We start from the raw sequence: 26,092 nt of genomic DNA on the forward strand, positions 1-26,092 counted from the left end.
CTAATGAGGCTACTCTTTACATTTGACATCAGGGATATGATTTTATTATTCTTGTACTTGATGTTGGTAACATGCTTGTCATTGGGACCAATGCTAGTCAAATTGCAGCATTTAAGGGTTATTCATAGCAAACCTTGGCTATGAGAGATTGTGGTCTACTTCACTATTACTTGGGTATCCAATGTGCCAATATTGAGAGGGGCATCTTATGAGATAGTCCAAGTATATTGGATAGGTTCTTCAACGTTTTAAATTTGAGGATTGCAAGCCCATGTCTACTTTCTTGGAGCTCAGTTTTAGATTCGTTTTTGATGATAATAACGAATCCTTAGATACTACGTCATATCAACAAGCTGTTGGATACTTGATTTATATATGTCACATGAGGCTCGATCTTTAGTTTGCTATCTCCCAATTGAGCAGATTTATACATAGGCCTTGAGTACTTCATTGGCAGGCAATGAAGCACATTTTTGGGTATCTTAAAGGCACCTAGGACCTTGGCCTTTTGTACAAGGTTGATTCTTCACTATCTTTGCATGGATATTCTAACAATGGATGGACGTTTAGATTCTCGTGTCTCTCATAGTGGCAATTGCTTCTTCTTGGGTATATCTCTTGTTTCTTGGTTTAGCAAGAAACAAACTACAGTTGCCATTTCTAGTTGTGAAGCTAAGTACAAAGCAACGTTCATAACTACTGTGGAGTGCGTTGGTTACAAATTACTTGTAGATCTTTATGTGCACGAGACATCTCCAATACTTATCTACACTAATGGCCATAGTGCTTTGGCCATTCAATGGAACCTAGTTTTCCATGCCCGCACAAAGCAACCACCTTGGGACCCATGCCAACAATTAGAGGCACTGAAGATTGAAATCAACAGTTGGAATTGGAAGAATTGCCAATGATTTCATATGCTAGGCCATCCCAGTTGATTTGAGGTGGCATTGGGCTAGTTAAGGGTCAAATTTAGACAAGTCTTGGGTGAAAATCAAGGGGTAAATTGATCAAAAGGCTTGTTGATCATTTATTACAGCAAGGGGCATTTGGATTAGTAGAGGAGATTGTAGAATCTCAGTTGTACTCCACTAATTGCAATATAAAATAAAGATATACTGCAAGGGGCACCAGTTTTGGGGGCAACAAGGTGCCCAATGTCCAAGATTGCATGGTAAAGTTTGTATTTCTAGTTATGTGAATTTTGATAAATGCTGTATTTTAGTGCATAATAATATCTTGATCACCCTTTCCAAGAAGAAAGGTTGGTTTCATGGATTTTCCATGCTATGGTGGGTCAAGGACCGCATATGAGAATGTGTGGCACGACTCCTTATGGTATGCAACACGTGCATGGTATGGAAGGCCCAATGTATTGATGTATTGGGAAAAGATTGGTAATATGCATAACTCTATGTATGGCAGGATTGGTTTGATGCATATGTCTAGAGACCAGAATGGGCTTGAATGCACGAGTAGGTCTTTCAGGCAAAGGGATCTCCTTGAAATTCACCTTCATGGTGAGCACGAACTCTGTGTTGACGTGTAACTCAACCACTTGGGATCCATTCACAAAGACCCAATCACCATGATCGGTCCACACAAGAGGCATCCCGGCAGTTATCTTTGCTTTGCTGTATGAGGGTTCGGTCCCCTTAGATTCAGCCATTTGGGTATAGGGAGTTATCTCCTCATCGCGTTCATAGGAGTGGATAGTCACTTGCGTGGCAAATGCCACCCACTTTCTTCTAATTGCGGATTTGGATTGAGGTTCGGGAGTCGACTTGGAAGTCTCATCCTTCACCTCAGGAGAGGGCGTTGAGTTCACAGGTTTTGCTTGTGCTTTGATATTCTTTCGCTTCTTGGAGCTCAGCTTTGCTCCTCTGTCCTGTCCGTTGCTGCAGGGGCTGTTGCTTTATTCTCTCGGCACAAGGAGATTGCTGGATCACCTTCATTTGCATTGGGGATGGCCGTTTGTTTAGTCTCGTGGCTCCGTGAGTCCTCTGCTGCGCGACTATGAAGCCTTGCAGTCTCAAGGGTGGCCGTTTGTTTAGACTCCTGGCTCAAGGAGTTCTTTCTTCTTGAGATCTTTGATGGGGACACAGGGTGGGTGGCCTTTTGTTTATCCTCCCGGCACAAGGAGCTTGCTTGGTTTCCATCATTGGCATGGGGGTTTCGTGTTTCTTTATTCTCCCGGTGCAAGGAGTCTTCTCGGGTCTCCTTTTTGAAGTTGGCTGTTTGTTTATTCTCCCGGCTCAAGGAGTTTTCTCGGGTCTCTGCATAGGATTTGGCCATTTGTTTATCCTCCCGGCTCAAGGAGTCTTCACGGGTGATCGCTTCAGGGTCGGCCATTGGTTTACCCTCCCGACGACTCAAGGAGTCTTGTTTCCCCTATGCATCATGAGTAAGAGTTATTTTATGGTGGACCTCATAACCACGTGCCCGGCCTTGTCGAAAAGGTTGGGGCGGCATTGCGTGCGAAGTGGTCACGAGAGCTCAAACCAGGCTCCGTGCCATGTTGGGTGTCATCTCCACGCAAGCTCGAACCCGGCTCCGTTCGGACCTGCGTCTTCATCGTTTCTTGGGCCTCAGCCCATCTCAGCATGACCATAGCCCTTGCGGCCTTCTTGGAAAAAGTAGAGGCACTTGGCGTCTTGATCACTTGACTCCGCAAAGTCTCCTGTGTAGTCGCTTAATAAATCGTCACTCGAGCTCGAACCCGATTGAGTGCGATGGGGGGAAGTCGGGGTCGACGGGTCACCTATTTTTGAGTTTGAGGGAGTATGTTGACCTTTTGGGACACTAAACTCGGCATGACGCTGGCGGCAATCTCCCCACTGTAATCCCTTGCAATCCCTCTCTTGAGGGTGCTCTCATAGGTCCAGGGTATCTCAATCTCCCGCTTCACTGAGGTGGTCGCACCATTTTTCAATACTAGCATTCAGATTTTTCAAGTTGGCATGATTCCATGCGAGGTTGCTAGTAACCTCATCGATGCGCTAGGTCCGATAGCACCGTCCTAAGGGGCTTTTCACTACCTTTGAGTAGATCCACCTTGGTTTGCCCTATTTCTCTTCTTTGAGGATCCAACGTCATGTTATCTACTAGGGGCTACCTCTTGTTGGCTTACATCCATTTGATCTTGTCTTTTAGCATAGGAGCTTTAGACTTTCTCACAAGGGCCGTTTTTCTTAGACCATGCTCGACCTCTCGGTGGCCAGCGCGCACTTGCCGCGGAGTTTACTCTGATACAAAGTGTGATGAACTCGCCATGGATCCGTCTAGGGGTAGGGGGGACCCACCCCGCAGAACCCGCCTCATGGGGTATTACCCACCACTCGGCATGACCACAAGCACGCGGAAGCGTATCATGACACGACATGAGGATACAACAAGTGAAAGAGGCTTAAAAACGGAGGCCACTCTTGAGGGCATGAAGTTGTATTACACGATGGCATGAAGGCTTGGAAGCTTTTTACAAGGTGCCAAAGGCGCAAGGGATAGGTTTCACGGGCAAGGGTTGGCGCTATCGATATGCATTGCAACACGGCGACTTGACACTGTGAGTGAGGGAAGGGCTTGAGCGGCTCACATCCCTCATATTGTATGCATGTAGTGATTGATTTACATGCTAAAATGATCACTGTTTAGCAAAAGGGTGAGACCCATACTTTGGATGTAAAGCTGAAAGGGAAGTCTGTTTCTATTGTATTGGCTCTTGCCATTTTCAAAATAACAAAAAATCACCTTTGAATGTACTTTGGTTTTACTAATGATAACGTTGATAATGAAAATATTGAGAACATGTCAAAGTTGGAGAAGGAACACATTTCATTTTTGAAAATGTATGCTGATTCTACGACATGTGCTGCCGGGAAGGCTAGAAGATCATGGCAAAGATCTTATTCCTCATAATGGCCTACCTAATGAGCCACCCTACAAGGTCAGTGCAGCCTTGTAGGAGGAGATTATGAGCTAAGTGAATGAGCTACTAGAAAGAGGGCTGATTCATCCTAGCTCTTCAACGTTTGATTCTTTGGTACTTTTGTTTCAAAGAAAGGATGATTCATGGTGTATGTTCCTTGACTATTGTGCGTTGAATAAAATCACGATAAAGAATGCGTTTTTGATCCCTTGGATTGATGATATTATGGATAGATTGTAGGGGGCAGCCATATTTAGCCGTATAGATTTGAAAAGTGGGTATCATCAGATACGCATCAGACTGAAAGATCTAAGTAAGATTGCTTTAAGGACATCTTTTGGGTTGTATGAGTTTCTTATCATGCCTTTTGGACTTATGAATGTTCTTTCCACTTTCAATTGGATGATGGATTGTGTCTTTAGGCCACATACAGGATTTTGGGCACCTTATTTGATGACACGATTGTCTACTCAAAGAATGAAGCAGAGCATAGAAAGCACTTGGACATTGTGTTCAATGAACTGTGTGAGCCTAGATTGGTTATTAATGACAAGAAAAGTGAATTCTCTTTGTATGAGATTTACATTTTGGGGCATGTTGTTTTAGTTGATGGTATTCGTATAGACCTAAAAAAGGTTGAGGCAAGACTCTCATGGCCACATTTGAGAGGTGTACGAGAACTGTAGTTTCATAGAGCTATGCTCTTACTAGGGAAAGTTTGCGCACAACTTTACTGAAATTGCATCTGCATTGCATGCTTTACAAAAGAAGAATGCACCATTTAGATGGATAGTAGTGGAAATTTCAGCATTTGACAAGTTTAAGGAAAAGATGACTTTGGATCTTGTGTTTGTGTTACCCAATTTGAGGAAGTCATTTGGTCCAGTGTGATGCACGTGGGAAGAGCATTGGGACTGTTCTAATGTAGAATGGCCGAGTTGTGACTTATGTGAGCTGTCTTCTACATAGTGCAGAGAGAAATTTGCAGGTCTATTAGAAAGAGCTCTTAGTTGTAATTCATGCTCTATCTACATGGAAACATTATTTGTTAGGGGCTGATTTGACAATGCAAATAGATCATCAGAGAATGAGATACTTTTTGAGGTAGATGAATTTGTCATAGAAGCATATAGGATAGACAAACTCTCCCTGTTTTATTTTTCAGATTGTACACATTGATGGAAAATAGAATGTTGTGGCTGAAGCATTGTTCGGTAAGCCTCACATATTAGTGGTTATTATGGTTTTCCACACTGAGCTAGATGCCATGAAGGACTAGTATGTTGCTGATTCGGATTTTGTTAATGTGTACGATCAGCTTTGCAATGGCTAGAGGCATGAGCACTTTGTGCTTAGAGTTGGTTTTGTGATGATACATGGATGATTGTGCAACACAGAGCAACTGAGGCCTAGGGTGATGATTGAGAGTCATTCTCCTCCTCATGGAGGGGATAAGAGGGATTGATGCCATAATCAAGGCAATGGAGCATTTCTTTTTTTGGCGAGCTTTGAGGCATGATGTAGAGCGGTTTTTCAGGACATGCATCATATGCCAGAAAGTGAAGTATGATAGGTAAAAGATGTTGGGTTTGTTGTTGTCCTTGTCTATTCTAGACAAGGCTTGGTAGAGCATTGCTATCGACTTTATCTTTGAGCTTCCTAGGACACCTACAGGGAATGATGGGATATGGGCTATCATTTGTAGGTTTAGGAAATAGGCCCATTTCATTCTAGTAAGGAAGAAGATAAAAACTGATCATGTGACATGCTTATTTTTGCAAGGTATAAGTACCATGGTATACTAGAGTCGATCGTCAACGATTGAGATCCTTTGATGACAAGTTTATGACACACTTATTTTTGCAAGATGTAAGTACCATGGTATGCGAGAGTTGATCGTCAGTGATTGAGATCCTTGGATGACAAGTTTATTTTGGGAGGGGCTGTTGGGACTATGGGTATCATGTTGAAATTCTATAATCCCTTTATCGGCAAATAGTTGCTGAGTCTGAAGAGGCAAATTCCACAGTGCTGGATCTTTTGAGGTGCTATGTATCTGAGTATAAGACATAGTTGGAGCAGTACTTGCCTTTGGTAGAGTTTACATAGAATAACATGGTGGATAGTTCCAATGGCAAAGTTCCATTTGAGGTTGTTGAGGGTAGCAAGAAGGTACAACCTATCTTGCATAGTAAGGATAAGATGTTTGAGGTTGATGACTATGTGGAAAGCTTGGATGCAACCTATGCAAAGATAAAGTATGCACTTTAGAGATCTCAGGAAAAGCAAAAGAAAGTAGTTGATCGCCATAGACGTGCTTCACACTTTGATGATGTTGATTTTGTACTATTGCATTTTGAAAAGACAAGGGTAAAAAAGATGACAGATGGAGATGTGATAAACCTTTTGTATATCAATTGTTACCAAGACATATTGGCTCAACGATTCCAAATTAATTTGATGCTTATGTACTTTGAAAGGCGATTTGTATTATTTAAGTGTTTCAAAATATGATTAAATGTGTATCTTTGTATTTAAGGGTGGCCAGCGCCCAATATGCCTTGTAATTATACTTGGGTTGTCATTGATGAGATGCCCAAGAAAAATTAAAAGTTAAGTTGGGCAATTAGATTGACCAGAAAGCTCAAATGACTAAGGCTTTTACACTTAGATAGTCACATTGACTAGAAGCCTATATAATGAGTGGTTTTAGAAAGTGAAACCAGATACTCATGATTGAAGAAACAAACTATGAACTAGTGACCTATATAATAAAGCTCTCCAAAAGCTAAATTTGCAACTCCTAAAATTTAGGAGGTTGGTAATTTTGGAAGTTTCTCAAATGGAAATTTTGTTCGCGACAAAGGCTTCGAAATTTTGCAAGGAACAATTTTGACTTCAGTAGCTATCTCAAAATTTTAACCATTTGAGAGATTTTTAGAGTAGAAGGTTTGAAAGCTTTTTTCTCTAGAAAAGTGACATGTGGTATTTAGAAGAGGACATGTGTCTTTTTGAAGAGACAAAGTTTCTCTACACTTGTCATTTTTAACAGACACTTGTTATCTTGCACACGTTGTGCTAGCAAGTATTTCACGAAAATAGTCCCAAGGCCCTGAGGAGAGAGTGGGAGTCAAAGGCAAAAGTTGTTAGAAGTTATGTCACCTAGGTGAATGTTGGTGTTAGTTTGGCCCTAGGATAATTAATTGGCCTATAAGTGTCAGTGGTGACACTAGGGTTTAGGCATTAATAAATTAATTAATGCCTGTTCATGGGTCAATTAAGGCTTGGGACCACTTGGGGCTGCAAATGGCATAGGCAATTACTTTGTGGATGGGCATATCTAATTTTGGGCAGGCTCAAATAGGGCTGAATTAATTTTCAGATAGGGCTGAATTAATTTTCAGAATTAATTAGTTTTGAAAATTAATTATGTGGCTGAGAACAGCTGGAATATGGATAAAGAAGGCTGCCACTTGGCAAAACTTCCCATGCAAGAGGGGAGAGGCTGTTTGGGGGTGGTTGGAGCCTCATTCTGTGGATGTAAGGAGAGAGAGAGAGAGAGAGAGAGAGAGAGAGAGCTGCTGATCATCTGTAGGCTGGCAACTGCAAAAAATATGCTACCAACAGCAGATGACAGCATTTATGACCTTCCTAGGAGCAGGCGACAGCAGCCATGGGCTGGTGACAGCATTCTCCAAGCCTTTTGACAATAGGTGACAATTTCTGAGCAGTCTTTGACAAGGCAGTAGCCATTTTCAAGGTTTTCCCATGATGAAATTCAGAAATTCATCTTTCTACAACATTCTCTTACCTTCTGTAGCCTATGCTCTGATATTCTTAGCCATTTGGAGTAGATCTCAACCGGATCCGGTGGACAACAGAGGAATTTCTGCTTTGAACCCTAGTTTTTAGTAAGAATTGGGCTTTTGCAGCTACCTTGGGACCTGTGCCAGCAATAAGAGGCATTGAAGACTGAAATCAATAGCTGAAATTGGAAAAATTGCGGATGATTTCATATGCTAGTCCATCCCAATTGATTTGGGGCAGCATTGGGCTAGTTAAGGGTCATATTTAGACAAGTCTTGGGTGAAAATCAAGGGGCAAATTGATCAAAAGGCTTGCTGATCATTTACGATAAAAAGGGGCATTTGGATCAACGGAGGAGATTGTAGAAGTTTGGTTGTCCTCCATCCAATTGCAATATAAGATAAAGAAATACTGCGAGGGGTGCCAGTGTTGGGGCCAATCGGGGTGTCGAAGGTCTAAGATTGCATGGTAAAATTTGTATTTTGAGTGTGTGAATTTCTTAAATGCTGTAATTAAGTACACAATCAGGTCTTCACCACCACCTCATCAAATAAGGAAGGTTGGTTTCATATATGGCCTATCACATTCTCATACAATGCATAGATGCTGGATAACATACACTTTGTCACACTAACTGTTGCAATCTTTGCATGAAATATGCTCGAGGTATTGTATTGAATGTCTTACAGGAGTATAGTGGATTTTCTTGCTTGGAGTCCAATATTCCTCAATGATTGCTTTGAGTTTGAGGATGTGATCCAATGTGGTGTGTCCATGCCAAAGACTAGCCTATGTATTTGTATCATTCCTCTCCGCCATGTGCTAAGTTGATGTTACAATATGGATCCGTATATTTTGGCCGATGTGTGGCCAACCATGATGGTTCTGGAGTTGTTATTGTTGGATTTGACTCATGCCTATGCTCACAGAGGAATGTCGATGATCTTCAGTAGGACATTGGGGCACTTTTTACTCTCCGTAGTACAAGAGGTTTTTTTCCCCTGGATTTATTTCTTTTATTTTATGTGCTTGTGTTACACAGTTTTAGGCACTTACCGTGTTTCACACTCTTCGGGTGTGAATACTCTCTTACAACCCTAAGGTTTAAGGGTTGTACTTTATACTTGCACCTTACACTTTAGACTATTTTGCATTGGGTATCGTGCTCTAACACTCTACACCATGAACTGTACCTTAAGTCTGAGCTTCGATTTGTACTTCCTCTCACATTTGGTATCCGAGCTTAGCTTCAGCTTAGCTTAGCTCTCGGCTACCATCGTTAGTAGCTCCTCAATCTTCATCAGTAGCTCCGTTGCTAGCTGACCCACTAGCTCATAGCTCTAGCTTCTTCCAGCTGGTCCATTGGTCTCCGTAGCCCTCCTGGCTAGTACCGCTAGGAACTCCAGTACTGCCAAGACTCCAGAGCGCCTGTAGCGCTCCATAAGTAGCACGTTTGCCTAGAAGCACCCAGTTTGCCAGGCTCGTCACCTGAGCAGGCTGTGTTGAGAAACCCTTCACCCTTCACCCTTCACTTGTAGTTTGCATTTTTGCGTTTCTACGTTTTGCGTTTAGGATTTGCAACCCCAAAAAGGAGCGCCATCCTAGACTGACTATGCCTATTTATAGGCGACTCTCTCATCCATTCCTTATGGTTGTTTCATTCAGTTCGTCACTCTTCTCTCTAGCCTCTCCACTACCCTTACGCCCCTTCAAGAGAACATTGTGGTTCTTGGTTCGTGGCTGTCTTTATTATCTTCCTTGTGCTACGATACCCTTGTTCCCTTGTATCACATTCACTCCATGATTCAGATCTTCATTATTCCATTCATCAGAGTTTCTTCTCTCTTCTCTTCTCTTCTCCATGTTTGTGGAGTTCACTTCGTGTTCCTCCCCATAAACTCTACTGTCTTGCTAGTACGTCATCTTTTGACATGGTATTAGAGCTAGATTTGCTCAAACACTGGTAAAGATCCTCCACTCCAGTGACGGCAAAGACCGGTGGCGGGTTTGGCATCCACTTCTCTTCGTCTTCTGGTGTATTAGAATCTCGTTTTTGTTGGTTTCAGGTGTTTTCAGCTTGCTGCTCACATCCCTTTCGCAGAGGACATCGCAGTATCAACCGTCCCTTGTTGTCATCTACAGTGTGGCGCATGTTTCCAGCCTTCCACCTGTAGTTTGCAGCTGTTTAGAGGAGAGCAACTGTTGTTGATCACTCTCCATTCAGAAAACAATCTTGTTTTTGCAGATTTGAGGTATTTCAACTTACTCTTGGATACGGAAGATATCGTGGTCCAAGTTGGCCATTGCTGTCTACAACAGTTTAGCACTTGTTTCGAGCCTATCACACACTGTTCGGAGTTGATTTTAGCATGCGGATTGCTATTGCTTGTTTTTCCTACGTTTTTAGTATTTCTTTCTCCTCACCTGTGTTTTTCTATTGGTTGCAACCTCTTACTGCTGGTCGCATCCTCCTCCCATTGGTAGCTCACTTCCAACCCTTCCACTGCCCTCCCACCCCTTGCGGTGGACATTGTGGTTTGTACTTCACACTGCCCTCACACCCCTTGAGGCGGACATTGCGGTTCGTGGTTCGTGGTTCGTGGCTGACCTCTTCCTTCTTCAGCAAGGCACACTGGTACCCATGGCTTCTTTATCAACAGATGATCAGACTATTGGGTGCTCCTTCTGTGGAATCATCGGACACACCACCGATGCTTGTCGACTTCAACCTTTGCTTCCCATCCCCGGAGCAGATGCATCTACATCTACTGCGACTTCAGAGGGGACTCCTATTCCTCCAGTTTCAAAGGGGATCCCCACCCCTCTCTCAATCCTTCGCAGACCCTGGCGGAGGCCTTTACCTTCTTCTTCTACCCTTGGATGGGTGGTTTTCTTCCAATGGTCATCTCATCTATTAATACCCAGGATCTCGAGGATCTACCTAGATTGGGGCCTTGGAGGTTCAACCGCGACTTGGTGACGAGGCCTTCGTATTCCTTCTTGCATGGATGCACGGAGCTAGTGGCTTCTCTCCTAAGGTTGAGTTTTGGGTTTTCTAGTTCGCACTGTCTACTGTTCTTTACTACATGTTACCTTTCAAGTGGAAATCTTGGATCTTAGGGATCCTCTACATCTTCTTCCTTCTCTTCTTCTTGCCTTGGTCACTTGGTCAGCATGGAGCCAACTCCCGAGATCGAGTACGGGCATATCTTTATGGTTCTCGGCACCACACAAAGTCCGACATTCCTCCTATTTATTGCATGTTTTCATCATCTTTGTACTAGGGTGCTTAGGCAAGTGAACAATTTCCCCATGAGGGACATTGTCCAAGTGGCACTTGCTGCATGAGCATTATTCAGCATGTAGCATTCCATGTCCACCTCACTCTTCTCCTTTCCCTTTTTGGGCCTGAGAGGGGGTGTTGAGAAACCCTTCACCCTTCACCTGCAGTTTGGGTTTTTGTGTTTCTGCGTTTTGCGTTTAGGGTTTGCAGCCCCAAAAAGGGCCGCCATCCTAGACTGACTATACCTGTTTACGGTTGATTCATTTAGTCCGCCACCTCTTCTCTCTAGTCTCTCCACTACCCTCACACCCCTTCAGAGGGACATTGCGATTCTTGGTTCGTCGCTGTCTTCATCATCTTCCTTGTGTTACAACACCCTTGTTTCCTTTTATCACATTCACTCCATGATTCAGATCTTCATCATTCCGTTCATCAGAGTTTCTTCTCTCTTCTCTTTTCTTCTCCATGTTTGCTGAGTCCACTCCGTGTTCCTCCTTGCAAACCCTATTGTCTCGCTGGTATGTCATCTTTTGACAAGCGGCGCCTTTGCGTGCAGTGCCCCTTGTTTGTTTCGCCTCCAATCCTAGTCTTGTCGCGGCCCCGCCCAGACCACTTGCACCAGTATAGATACCCGTCAGCTTTGGTCCAGTGAGCTGCTGCCCGCTTGTCTTACTTATTTCGCCTCATCTGTATGCCACCTGCACCTCTGTTTTTTGGTTCGCCAGAGCTGAGCCGCCAGAGGTCTCCCTACCAGTTTTTGTTGATGTAGCTTGGTCTGCACCGCCTTTAGTCACCTCCATGACCAACTCAGTCCGTATAAGAGGTAACAAACGGGCAAAATTTATCAAAATTTTATTGACATTTAATTCTTCGGAAGGGACTTTTTGCCTAGGCATGCAATCTCAGTTCCAACGTGTGTGGCTTGGACATAATTACTGCAGATATTTTGTGCATTTTGGGCTAGACGTTTGGGGCTTTTGCAGTCAGCTTAGTGTATGAGAAATGTAAATCTATGTCAGTCTGCAATAGACCGATTTCGTGCATTTTGGGATGATAAATTTTGGGACTTTTGTATTTTCAGTTCTGCTGAGCACTTATTGCACCTTGGACATCGTGCATTTGAGACAGTTAATGCCAGAGTGTGATTGAATTTGCTAATTATAGCAAAGTACTTGCTGTAATTTTTGAAAATTTTGAGATTTCCAGGTTGGTCCAGCTTGAGATATTGCTCTTTTGCTCTCTGATCAATGACATTTATCATGGCAAATCAGAGAGGTGATGTATTTACATATGTATCCAAGGAGGATAGGTTGGATGGCAACAACTATTCCCTCTGGTCCTTCATGATAAAGAATGTGCTGATTGCAAAGAATCTTTGGGATGATGTCAGCAGTGAAGAAGTTAGGCCCGGAGTTGTGGCTCTTGCTACTCCTCCAGGAGGATGTGGATAATTTTCAACTCAGCCTGTTCAGCCTGCTCCAGCTCAGCCACTTCCCCAGAGATCAGCAGCACAAAAGGCATGGGATACGTGGGATGCAAAAGCTTTGTTGCTGATTGCATTGGCAGTTTAGTGGTCTATCATTCCTCACATTCGGTCTGCAGGAGCTTCATGAGAAGCATGGCTGACCTTAGAGCAGATGTTTGCTAGAAAGAATGAGAGAGACATCTCTTTCCTGAAGAAAGAGCTTGAGGCTGTGAAGATGGATGAGGGTGATTCTATGCAAGATCATCTAAATAAAATTTAGGACTTGCGTGAGCAGCTTATGAATGTAGATGAGTATTACTTAGATGCGCACTTGATATCTACTACCCTGAATTCATTGCTGCCCTCGTACTTGGCCTTTCATACGGCCTTGAACCTCACCATGAGGATTTCCCCATAGCCACTTACTTTCCTTCAGTTGCTCAGTTTGCTCTTAGAGAAAGAGCAGGCATGAAAGAACAGTGGTGTGGATGTTATAGACTCTGAGCAGACTTTTATGGCAAGGTAGAAGGGCAAGGGCAGCCAAGCAAAAAATGCTTCGCAGAGCTTTAGGACTTCAGACACTTGAAAGGGCAGCAAGAAACAGGGGGACATGCATGCCAAGAAGGGCAAGTGCCACTATTGCAAGAAGCCAGGACACTATAACACTGAATCTAGAAAGCACATAGCCAAGGAGAAAAAGAAGTCAGGGATGTCTGTTTCTCATGCAGCTTCTACTGCCATTGAGTCCGCATCCTTTGTTGTAGACAAGAACTATTGTTTTTACACATGTAGTTATGACTCTGCTTGGGCTGATAGAGCATTTAGCTCTACTGAGGATGTGAGCATATGGTTTTTGTGGTAGTGGTGCTTCCAAGCACATCACATCTCGCAGAGATTTGTTTGCTTCTGTTATTGCAGCCCCAGTTAGCAAGTCTGTGTACAATGTGCCAACAATGCACCATACCCTGTTTATTCTCCGCTTGCAGGATGCCTTGTTTGTGTCAGGCATAAATAAGAATTTGTTATCTATTTCTTCTTTGGCCAGGTGTGGCTTGTAGGTCACCTTTGATGATGACAGATGTATGGTGAGAGAGAAGGAACACACGACTTTGGTTCTGATTGGCACTCTATGTCTTGGATTAAATGAGTTGGATGCTTTTTTAGTTGATTAGTTAGTCTATCTAGCATCCACTCTCACTCCTACTATGTCACGTGCGGAGTTATTGTATGCTCACATGGGGTATGTAAACTATGGTAGCTTAAAGCTTATGCAATGTACACACATGCTTGATGGTTTATCTCTCTTGGAGAGACCTCTTGAGCATATATGCGAGGGAAGTATTTTGGGGAAAATGCATCGTTTTTCATTTTCCTGTGATGTTGCTTTTAGGGCAACTGCCAGATTACAGATTGTGCACTTACATGTACGTGGCCCTATGCAAACAAAGTCATTGGGTGGCTATTACTATTTTGTCACTTTCATTGATGACTTTACTCGTTTTTGTTGGGTCTACTCTTTGGTGAAAAAGTCCGAAGTGTATGATGCATTTTTGGCTTTTGTAGCACTTGTTGAAAATCAATTTGGCTGTAGGGTAAAGACTCTCCATTCACACTGAGGGGGGGAATACATATTCTCTATGCTGAATTCTTTTTTGAAGTAGAAGGGCATTGTTCATTAGTACACTATTGTTTATACTCCATAGCAGAATGGGGTTGCAGAGAGGAAGAATTGGTCACTCATGGAGATGGCCAAATGTATGCTGAAAGCAAAGAGCTTGCCAGAGTTTTTGGATGGAAGCAGTTATGTGTGCTTGGCATGTCTTGAATAGGTGCCCACCGAGGCATTAAAGAATGTCACGCCTTGTGAGGCTTGGAACAACCGGAAACCTTCTGTTGGGCATTCTCATACTTATGGGTGTCTTGCATATGCACACATTCCCAAGATACTCAGGAAGAAGTTGGATAACAAGGCTGTTAAATGCATTTTTGTGGGGTACAACAGTGAGAGCAAAGGATATAGATTATATGATCCTATCTCTAAAAAGGTTTGTCAGTAGGGATGTTGTTTTTGATAAAAAATCAGAATTATCCCTTGCTGGTTTTGACACATATTAGGCTGCCAATGATGTATTTGAAGGGCTGCTGCCCATTTCTTTCGATGATACAGCTGGAGCTTCAGCAAGTGAACTTAATGTTCAGCCAGCTGCTCCATTGGGTAATTCAGAAAATTAGCCCATGGCTGATCTGAATATTCAGCAAAGTGCTGAATTTGAAATTCAGCAAGAGCTTGTACATAGTTAGGAGGCTAGGCAGATGCCTAAATGGTATTTGTAGACTATGAAAGATAGTCATCTGGATGCCTCTATTGCTGGTCGTACTAGAAGACAAGCTCGTATGCATGATGGTGCACATACCATGGAGTTTGTTGTGGCAGCAAATACATATGATAATGAGGGGCTTGGATGTTTTGAGGATGCACAACATAGTGTGCATTGGATGGCAGTAATGCAAGCTCTCTTTGATAACATCATAAAGAATCAAACATGGGATTTAGTGTCTTTGCCTGTTGGGAAGAAAGCCATTGGTACAAAGTGGGTCTATAAGCTGAAAAGGAATGCAGATGGACCCATTGACAAATATAAGGCCATGCTTGTGGCCAAGGGCTACGTACTGAAGAAAGGCATTGACTATGAGGAGACATTTGCTCCTACATCCTGCATGAGTACCCCATTAGGTCTATGGTTACTTTGGCTGCCCATTATGGATGGACTGTGCATTAGGTTGATATAAAGATTGCATTTTTGCATGGGGAATTTCAAGAAGAAGTGTATGTATAGCAGTCCATTGGTTTTGCAGTTGAGGGATCCGACAACTTGGTCTACAAACTGAAGAAGGCTTTATATGGTTTGAAACAAGCTACTTGAGCTTGGTATGCAAAGATTGATGCTTTTTCACTCAGCCAAGGGGTTCATAAACAACTCATCAAAGTCTATCCTTTACGTATGTAAAGAGGGGGGATCCTTGCTGGTCTTATGTCCATATGTTGATGATCTTTTGCTTACAGGGACACATGCTGATCAGATTTCAGCAAGCAAACAAAATTTGCAGCAAACTTTTGAGATGTTAGATTTGGGGCCTTTACACTATTACTTGGGCGTCTATTTCATTCATGATGCTAGAGGCATTGGACTCTCACAGTCGAGATACATTGGTAAACTTCTTGAGAGGTTTGGCTTAAAAGTTTGCAAGTCAGTTTGTACACCAATGGAACCTGAACTGAAGGCGTCATTGCATGATGAGAGTGACTTATTTGATATCCATACATATGCTCCAGCAGTTGGATGTCTTATTTATCTATGCAACGAAAGGCCAGTCATACAGTTTGCAATTTCAGCCATGAGCAAATATATGCATTAGCCATGCATGTCATATTGGCAAGCTGTCAAGCATGTTTTTCGTTACTTGCACGGTACTAGGACTCTTGGATTGCTCTATGCCAAGGGGGGACCACTGCACTTGCATGCTTACAGTGATTCTAATTGGGCTGGTGATTATGATTCTCATCACTCCACTAGTGGTAATTGTTTCTTTCTTGGCGCATCGTGCATCTCTTGGCTTAGCAAGAAACAATCCACTGTTGCCACATCGTCATGTGAAGCTGAATACAAGGTAGCTTTCACTACCACAGTTGAATGTGTATGGCTTAGACGATTGTTAGCTGATTTGGATGTATTTGTCATAGAGTCTACTCCTTTCTTCATCGATAGTCAGAGTGCCATTGCAGTGGCATGGAACCCAGTGTTTTATGCACACACGAAACACATTGAGATCCATTATCACTTTGTCAGAAAGAGGCTACATGCATGTGATATCAGCCTTGTCTACTGTCCTATCACCAATAATGTGGCAGACATCTTCACCAAAGCTCTTTGTAGTGACAAATTCGAAGCATTTTGCAATGCTTTAAACTTGATCTCCTTTGGTGGATGACCCTTGTACCTTGATCACTCTTCACTCGAGGGGGATTTGTTGGGTTTGATTCACGCCTATGTTCACAGAGGAGTGTCGATGTTCTTCAGTAGGACACTGGGGTACTTTTTGCTCTCTGTACGAGAGGTTTTTTCCCCTAGATTTATTTCTTTTACTTTATGTGCCTATGTTACAGAGTTTTAGGCACTATTGTGTTTCACACTCTTCGGGTGTGAACACTCTCTTACAACTCTAAGGTTGAAGGGTTGTACTTTGTACTTGTAGCTTACACTTTAGACTGGGTGTCATGCTCTCACACTCTACATTATGAACTGTACTCCCAACTGAGCTTTGATCTGTGCTTCCTCTCACAGTTATGGATCAAAGGATCACTACTTTTAAATAGTGGAACTATGGTATGGTTTAACAAATCTTAGGGAATACCTCACAAACCACCTTATTAACCGTTTGTGCTAGTATGCTGCACACATGTGAGAAGTGATTTGCTGTACCATACCATCTTCATCTTGTGCCTTTCCATTTTGCAATTCATAAATTGCCTCTTTGACCATCTTATCGGTGAAAAATGCACATTATTTTGGCTTGTAGACTTGTGGAGGCTATATGGGTGTCTGTCCTTGTATATCATATAGTTGTCTCCCATAATGCAACCAAACATCAAGTGATAGAATATATATAGGGGGTTTCTTTCATGAAACATTCTTCATGCTCTTTTGGTGTCCTGTCCCAAGAATAGCCGATATATTTTTGTTTCAAGCTTTTCCAAGCAAGCACATTTCTTCTTCCATATGAGGTGTTTGAAAAGTGTGCTTGCTTAGCCATGTGTTCAAATGCCTAAATCCGTTTCCTTCTGTAGGCATGTGCTAGTTCTTTGTAGTCATGATCATACCACCCATTTTGGGGGATTATAGAGCGTGGAGGTTTGCTTTATGATATGGTGTATGGGAATGCATACATTACTAAAGTATGTAGAGCTTTTGCCAAGTCTCTTGTGCATTCTTCTAACGATTTGTCCTTAGCTAGCATTTTTATATTGTCATGCATAGATCCACTATATACGTGTGAGGTCTTCTATGTAAAGTGGTATCGGCGGTGCCTAGGGAGGTATGATAATGTGTCTCTAATGCATCCAGAGTAGAGTGAGAAGGTTAAGATGGCATGGCCTGCTGCTATTCCAATGGGACACCTCAAGATCTCAAAATTTGTAATGTGTGGTATGAGTGTTGGTGATCCCATCAAATAATCCATTGTACTCGCCCCTTATTTGTGTTCTCAGCATGTTGAGGCATTTGATCTTGGCTAGCATGAGAGGCCATTGAAAATGGCTAATGCATGTACAGTGCCCAGAGCTAGTAAGTGTGTTCCGTAGGTGTTTACTTCTTTATCTAGGGACATCCTATGTAGACCCACCTCTTCTACATGAGTTTCCTTGAACATGGCATCATCCTATATAAAAAAGTCACTTACCTAGCCCCAATTTGCGCATTAATGTCTTGTACTAATAGTACATCTTCCAAGATGGCATATTTGATGATATGTTCGTACAATACATCAAGTGATGATTCATCCTGTGATGCATATCTTGAGTTTGGAGGGGAAAAATAGCATATAGCAATGAAAATATCATGTGGTCTATTTGTGTGTATCCTAACCCACATCTATTGTGTATCTTTTTCTTTCCGTGTTAGTTGGATGATATCTCTGAGACCTTCATGAAAGAGTGTGGCCATGCCCCTAGAACCCCTAGTGCGTCCAGGCTTTCTAGCCTGTGTGTGTAATACGCTCTCGCATATGTACCCAGGAATGTTCGGCAATTTACCCCCTCTACATTGATGTTTTTGGGTATACATAGCTATGCCCAAATTTTGAAAATTATCCTCAAAATATCTAGTATCTAGGCATAATGCTCCATTGCAATTCCATACTAACATCCTAAGTATCTCATAGGCCACACCATCATTGTGGGCCGGTGTTTTGTAATAATCACTTTGCCATCCCTATAAGTATTTCCTTTCTTTTGTGCCTCCGATATGTTAGGGATGCTTTCCCTTCTATGTTCTAGTTGGGTGTGTGTCAAATCCTCATTGCGGTATATCTTTTCCCCTTTTAGAGTGCCTTGTTTTGTGAGGAAAGCTCTCTTCTTATCCAAATTCTCAAATTTCAGCATGAGAATATGCCCTCTGTTATCCCTTGGGTCCTTAACTTTCTTGGTCCATCCCACTACATGGATTCGGAGTGCCTAACTCGTTCATCTTGCTTCTTCTTCTATGGTTGCATTCATTGATTCTATTTGTTTGCATGTCTCCTCTTGTTCTTTCTTGCTACCTCAATTCATTGGGCATTTGTTTCATGCCTGTAATTCTTTGAATAATTGTCATATTCAGCTTCAAGTATTTGTTGTTCTTAATTTTCTTGAAACATTAAGTCTTGAAAATAAGAAAATAGTATAATTGTTGAGCATACTATGTTGTTTGGGGCATTTATAGAAAGTGAGCGTAGTCAAAACAAAAGGTGTGTTTGGGGTGGGGGGTGCGGTTTTACAGAGAGACACACAACTAGTGAAATTGACCTTGCGCACTTGGTGACCATACAAATTGACTGTCAACGGTCAAAGTCCTCAAAACTCTGTCTGCATTTGAGGAAGCATTATGGAAAAGGCACAAGTGCATTGGAACAAGTTGAATACTCACATAAACTCTTTCATATTTCTCTCTTGCACACCATTGGTCATGACTCATTGTGCATATGGAGCATATGATAGGTGGCAAGTATTTATGGCGGCACAGGGAGCAGCTCTACAACAGGACGTCACCCATGATGAGGGTATAGATGTAGACCATGGATGCCATCAAGTTTGCATCCATGAAAGATCACAACAACAAGCTGCAGTAGCTGCAGATGGAGACCCTGAATTCAAGGAAGATGATATACTCTGAAGACATTGCTGTTACCTTATTGGTGCAGCTACCCCCTGGATAGAGTGGTTTCTATTCTTCTTTGATCACTTCCAGATGGGTTGATACAATCACATGGGAGGAGTTGGTGCCCATTGTGTTGGATCATGACGACTGTTTTGAGCTACAATCTCTATAGAAGGGGAACTTAGAGACTGTGACAGGCTAAAACACAAATTCAAAAAAGAAGGGAAGGAGAAGAAGGATGATAAATCCAAGGAGGAATCGACGTTTCACAAGTGTGGCAAAACATGCCATTGAGAGAAGGATTGCCCGGACAAGGACAATGCAATAGATTCGTAGAACCAGACATTCATAAAAGTAAGATGGTTCAGATTGTTATGAACTCTTGGGTCTTGAACATGGTCACCTTTTCTTTTAGAAGTCATTTATTTTTATCCTAATTTCATGAAGAGTCTTGCCTAAAGATTAAAGCCCTATATTCTCAAGCAGCTCTCTTGCAGCAAATCAGTCTCTGGCTTATTGGTTGTATCTTCAGATTGCTGGATTTGAATCAACCAAACAGTCCAAGCTGTCTATCCAAGCTAAATATTGTTCTTTAATGTAAATCATAATGAGGCAATATTCACTAGAAGAGGATTCTGAACATTCTTTACAAAAGTACTCTTTAAAACATCTGTATTAATGCGCTCTTCCTGAATATTCCTGTGTAGTTTTGATGCTCTAAGTTAAGCAGTGCCAATTCTATTTAGTTTGAATATTCCTGAATGGAGTTTGTTTGCGATAGGTGTGTGTTTACAAGAGCAAGCCTCCGAGGATCAGTTCTTGCAGGAGCCAACTTGCAGAGTGCTAATCTACAAGGTTTGTGCTGTTACTGCTCATTCATGTCAAGAGTGTAACAATCTTTAGGGCACAACAGACTGTTTTGTGAATAGCAGCACTATGAGACATGTTAAATATTTGTTATGTGATAGTTCATTAAACGTTTCACATTCTCTGTGACGGCTTTTCTCTTTTCTAGCATCATTGTTACATGATAATGAGATGGTTTTGGTAGAGCTTACTGATGGTGCTAGGGAGCAAGATTGATTCCTTTCTATCTTTGAATTTGACAGTTTTACGAGTTGACCCCATCATACCCTCCTCCCCCCTTCATTTTTTCTTTCCCTTCTTCCCTGCCTGCCCCTTGTCATGCACCACTCTCAGCCACTTCTGACCTTGCACATGACTGCTGCTGTCACCTATCCTGCCTGACTCTCCTGTGGGAGCCGCTACTCCCGCCTATCTCCCACATGTGCTTGCACAACTGCTGCCGCCATCTCCCAATCTTGTCCCTTCCTCTCCCATCACCTCTTTCTGTTCTCTTCCTCCTCCAAGGGTCTTTCTGGAGTTGCTGCTCCTCTTTTAAGCAGCCAGCCTCCCTCCTTCGACACCAAGATTGAGATCAGGTTGTCTCCTTTCCACAAGGAAGGTTTTACTTCAGCATTGGTGCAGCCTCATCTTCTCAGATGGGCAGCTCCAGTCAACGCAAGCAATGGAGTATTCTGCAATGGTCTTTGGACAGATGCTGGGAGTTTGGACATGCCTCATGTGGGAAGCTTTGTGACTAGCTTTACTTCACTGTCTTGAGCTGCTCCTCTTTGGAGCTGCCAGCCTCCCTCCTTTGACACTGAGATTGAGATCAGGCTGTCCCCTTTCTGCAGGGAAACCTTTAGTCCAGCATCGATGCAGCCTATTACTGTCCCCAGCCGTTGACCTTGAGCATTAACTTCTAAGATGGGCAGGTCTAGTCAGTGAGAGCAATGGAGTATCTGCACTGGTCTTTGGACAGATGGTGGGAGTTGAGACACTTCATTTGGGAAGCTGTGTGACTAGCTTCACTTCACTCTCCAGCAGTAATCTGGCATTGTGCCCTCCACATTTGCCACTCTATGAGGCTCCCAATCATCCACTAGGCCTTTGATCGTGATGCTGCAGGCTCTAGTACATGAGGGCTGGGCAAATCCTTTAGGCCTATGACAACATGAGCAAGTCTAGATCGTATCATGTATCTCTATCTCATATAGTAAGTAAACATCATAAGCATAAGGATTGATGAGCTGCTGCCCTGCCCACACCCCACCCCCACAAAACAAAAGCTGCGTGGGTGCCCCACGACAGAATATCGTGGCACCCCCTACATGCACCCACCCCGCATGCCATCGTGCTGCTGGACACTGTTTACTACCCACCTGTCCTGCCACACGACGTCCCGTTTTGGCCCCCTTTCCACCTTTTCACTGTCCACTTTCCACCTTTCCACCTGTGCCCTCCAGGAATGGCTGATAGGAGAGTCGGGGCAGATTGGGCATGGTGCAGGAGACGGGACAGCTGGTGACAGATTTGGCAGGGAACTGATTTGATGCGCAGCAGGCAGGACATTTTTGGCATGAAGCGTGCCGATTGATAGGCTGGAACAGAAACTGGTATATGAGAGAGTAGCTGAGTGTGAGGATCAATGGCGGCAGTGGCGGCGGCGGTGGCTGAGAGGAGGTATGGCTTAGGTTTGGATTCAGCAGCGTACGTGTGCATGCGTGCATGCACACACACACACACACACATGCGGTAACAGTGAACAAGTGAACAACAAGAGAATGTCACATCCGCTATGTAAAAATGATGTGAAAGTACAATCCCTAAGGTATGACATACCGCACCCATTGATGGGTGTTCAGATGAGGAAAAAACCCTTCTCCAGCTAGAAGGTAAAACCTGCCCTTGGGTAAGGGAGCGTTCACACTAGAACTTCGGAGGAACATGATAAGTGTAATAGGGGAATGGGGGTACACTAGAGCATAGGTGGGATAGTTGACAAGGACCACTTTATAAGATCATTCCTTGGTGCTCCTCATGCTTGATGCCCTTGCTTCAAAATTGGATCCTCATTCCTATCGTATCCGGGCTTGACCTATGGGAATGAGGAATTGGGAAGGCAAGTTGAGCAGCTTTAGACGAGAGGGTGGGCACAGGATGGATGGATTTTAGAGTAGGTTCTAGAGGCCATGGAGAAGTTGAGCAAGATTTGGGTCCTCAGAGCTCAATAGCAGTGTTGGGAGGAGGAGAGGGCCCTTTGGAGGAATCTAACAGCTATTCTAAGTTTCCTTTAGGAGTTGCATGGGGATCCTATTGTACATGCCTAAGAGCTGCATGCATGGGCAGCTCTCGCGGGCCTAGTGATTATTTTCACATTAACATTTAATGTTAATGTTAAAATTTGAGGGCTCATACCAAGTGAATAGACATGGAAAGACCTTTTCTAGGAGGGCTTTTAAGAGTGCAAGTTGTGGCTTGGTCTAGATCCTCTTTTCTTTGCAGCTTGATTTGGGCTTGGTAAGGCCATAGTTGTGTCCATATGTAGTACAGTATGATCCGTACAATATGGCGATTTCGGATGAAAAAACAGGGTACTTTTGGCCACACCCACCAACCTCCTTTTTTTTTCAAGCATGAATCTTACACACACACACAAACAACAAACCAATCCCACAGGAGTGACTGGATCCTCCCATCCGAGAGCCTGTGTAGCTTGGAGACAGCTGCCATGCATCCAATGTGGAAAAGAAAATGCAGAGGTATGCTGAAGTGTCGTGCTTTGAATAACGCTGTAGCTTTGTCTACTATGATGCTGCCTGATGATGTCCCTTGATGGCGCCTATCAGTAGGAGATGTAGTGTCTAAGGTGGTAGTGGATGGGGGGTCAGTTATACTGAAAAGGTCTGTAAGAAAAGGCCTTGACATCTCTGGTCCTCATAGTCCATCACCTGTCTCAGTGCTCCAAAGCCCTCCTTAAAGAGGCAATGGTAGCGAGTCTCGGATATCATAGTATACAATGCATTTACAAATGTGTGTTCCTTCGTCTCTGGCTCCCATCCACAAAGTTGGCACATCCTCTCATTTGCTGCAACATGGCTCCATCGACATGTTTCAATCATCAGCTGATGTGATGAGGTGCGATCTGTCCAATAGCAACTCCAAGCCCATGAGAAAGTTGAGCATCCATATATATCAGCCTCATTATCAAACCATCATGGGAAAGCTGCAGGAAGTGACATTGGTATTGTGCCATCTTTGTGCCTAATGGGAAAGGGGGCTTGGACCAAGTCCTCTTTGTCTCCACTTTAGTGATGTTTGCTTTGATCACTCTATTCAACTCTGAACGACTGAAACTCAAAGTGGGACAATCAAGGCTGTAATCACACGGTGGCAATTTGTCTATATTCATGCCATGCAAGTTCAACCATGTGCTTATATGTGCATAGCAACACTGTCTATCTTTCTTTGTTGCAAGCTTTTTTGGAGAGAGAGAGAGAGAGAGAGAGAGAGAGAGAGAGAGAGAGAGAGAAGGCCAGTAGACTGACGGCTTGCTTAATTGACGAACAGAACATTTGCCTATTCACGACCTGCGCAAAGGGCTTGAAGGCACATTGTGAGGTTTTGTTGCACAAGTTGCAGAAGTGCGGTCCTTCACAGTCTGATTGTATACTAGGTGCAGTATACATGCAGGGATTGAAGAAGGAGACGGATTCTGTTCAGATTTGAGATAGCCAGTGAGGGTCGAGAACAAAAGAGAGAGAGAGAGAGAGAGAGAGAGAGAGAGAGAGAGAGAGATTTTTGTTATGGCAAATCTGTAGGTGTCAAATGGTATTGATATGGCCTTTCTCGACCAGCATATAGACAAAGATTTAGCGGAATTGGATGGTGAATTGTTGGCTGAAGATTTTGGATAGTTGATGGATGGGGATGAGATGGGTAAATGTCGTAAGATGTTGGTTGATGAACCGGTTTTATGTGCCCCGAATTTGCCTCAGCAAGTTGTTCATGCTTCATGCTCACAGAACTGATGGGTCTCTTCAGTTTATGTAGGTCGCTGCCAACAATCTTATGTCGGATTATGTTCATGCCAATCATAGTTGCCTCTGTACGTGGGACGGAACGGTGTGTATAGTACGATCTGTATGGTACCGTACGGTACGATTTCGTACGATAAAATTGGCCTATTTCGGCCACTTGGCCTGCGCGTACTCTTTCCGCGTAAATTCCTGCGCCCCCGCGTCCCGCATTATATAAAATTTCTGTTATGGGTTCGTTATATAAAATTTTCTCCAAAATCATTGCTAACAGATTGCAGAAAGTTTTTCCGCACTTGTTTCATCCATGCCAATATGGTTTCATTAAAGGCCGCAATATAATGTATAACATCTTGAATGTTCAACTGGGTATTGACTATGCTAAAGCTTCAGGACAGCAAGTAATTATGCTGCAGCTCGATATTGAGAAGGCATTTGATCATGTTAGCTGGTCTTTTTTGCGGCAATTATTGTCTACAATGGGATTTGACCCTCGCATGGTTTCTCTTATTGACACTATTGGTCAGGGAGCTGTGGCTCATATTGCTCTTAATGGAGGGATCACAGAAGAAATTGCCTTATCTCGGTCCCTTAGGCAAGGCTGCCCTCTCAGCCCTTTGTTGTTTGCCTTAGTCACTCACCTGATGCTCTCCTTGATGGATAAGCTGGCTGATCAAGGTGAGATAGTTGGCTTGTCTCTTTCCAGTGGCACTCAACTTGTGGGTCAATCTTTGGCAAATGATTCTTTTATGTTCCTTAAGGCTGATTGCACTAATGTTACTCGGGCAATGGTGGCGTGGAATCTTTTTTCTTTGGCATGTGGTATTCATATTAATACTCAGAAATCTACCCTTCTATCTTGTACGGAGACTGATCTGCAAGCCTTGGGCTGGCATGGAATTGTGATCTCAAAGGGAAATATCACTAGACACTTGGGATACCCTATTGGTGTGGAGGTAGCACCCCGGGCCTTATTGGGTTGGATGGGCTCCCGGATTCATGACAAGTTCATGTACTGGAAATCTCAAGGTTGGCCTTTACATGTCAAACTGAAAGTTGCTCAAAGTATTATGATCAGTATGATATCATTCTTTTTGCCTGTGCTTCCTTGGACTAAGAAGTCCCTTTTGGAACTTGTTCAGCCTATCAGGTCCATGTTGTGGAAAAAGAAGGGGAACCGTTTGGGACAGGTCTGGATTTCGTGGCAGCATGTGACTACGCCTAAACGAATGGGGGGAGCAGCTTTGCTGGATGTTAATTTGCATATGAAAGCCTTGAGGTTGGCCCTTTTGTAGGCGTTATGTGTACAGAGTCATCCTTGGTCAGACATAGCAAAATTTTTCATTGAAAAGACTGGCATCTCCCATGGTAACACGGTCATTCGTGCCTCTTGGTGGCATTTGCTTAATTCCTCGAGGCCTCTTAAGATCACCCAGTCTTTTCTCCTTTCTCATTTGATTGCATCTTGGCAGGAGATCTTACGTTTTTTAGTTTGGCGCCCTCCTGAGATTTGTAAGGACACGAATTCGCTGCAAGGAGAAGTCTTGGCCTCCTCCAGATTGTTAGATTGGCTGGACAAAGATTTGCACAGACTCAAGTTTAATCGGATGGCTCGTTTGGGGTTGTAGACAATTTTGGACGGTGTTATTCCTAGCCAGTCCCGGCTTTACTCTTTTTGGCGTATTCGTCAACATTTTCGGGTACCCTGAGGATATGGTGATATCTGGTGATCCATACAAGTCAAACTTTAGAGGTTCTCTCCGTTACCGATTCTACAGCCTTTGTATCCATGGTGTGACTGGAAGTTTGTGATATCGGATG

The 26,092-nt window shown here is 43.3% G+C and overlaps 1 protein-coding gene across 1 annotated transcript in view; it reads left to right on the forward strand.

Moving 5' to 3' along the window:
• The window catches only part of LOC148014659 (FH protein interacting protein FIP2-like), a 92,088-nt gene extending 71,614 nt beyond the window's left edge, over window positions 1-20,474 (forward strand). The window contains exons 7-8 of the mRNA XM_087666574.1: window positions 20,173-20,255; window positions 20,407-20,474. Of these exons, the coding sequence (XP_087522700.1) occupies window positions 20,173-20,255; window positions 20,407-20,474 (151 nt within the window). The remainder of the gene's footprint in view (window positions 1-20,172; window positions 20,256-20,406) is intronic.
• The last annotated feature ends 5,618 nt before the right edge of the window (window positions 20,475-26,092 follow it).

The sequence above is a fragment of the Lygodium microphyllum genome, chromosome 25, assembly GCF_053477565.2.
Source record: "Lygodium microphyllum isolate KBCC chromosome 25, Lygodium_microphyllum_v1.1.10, whole genome shotgun sequence".
Lineage (NCBI taxonomy): Eukaryota > Viridiplantae > Streptophyta > Polypodiopsida > Schizaeales > Lygodiaceae > Lygodium > Lygodium microphyllum.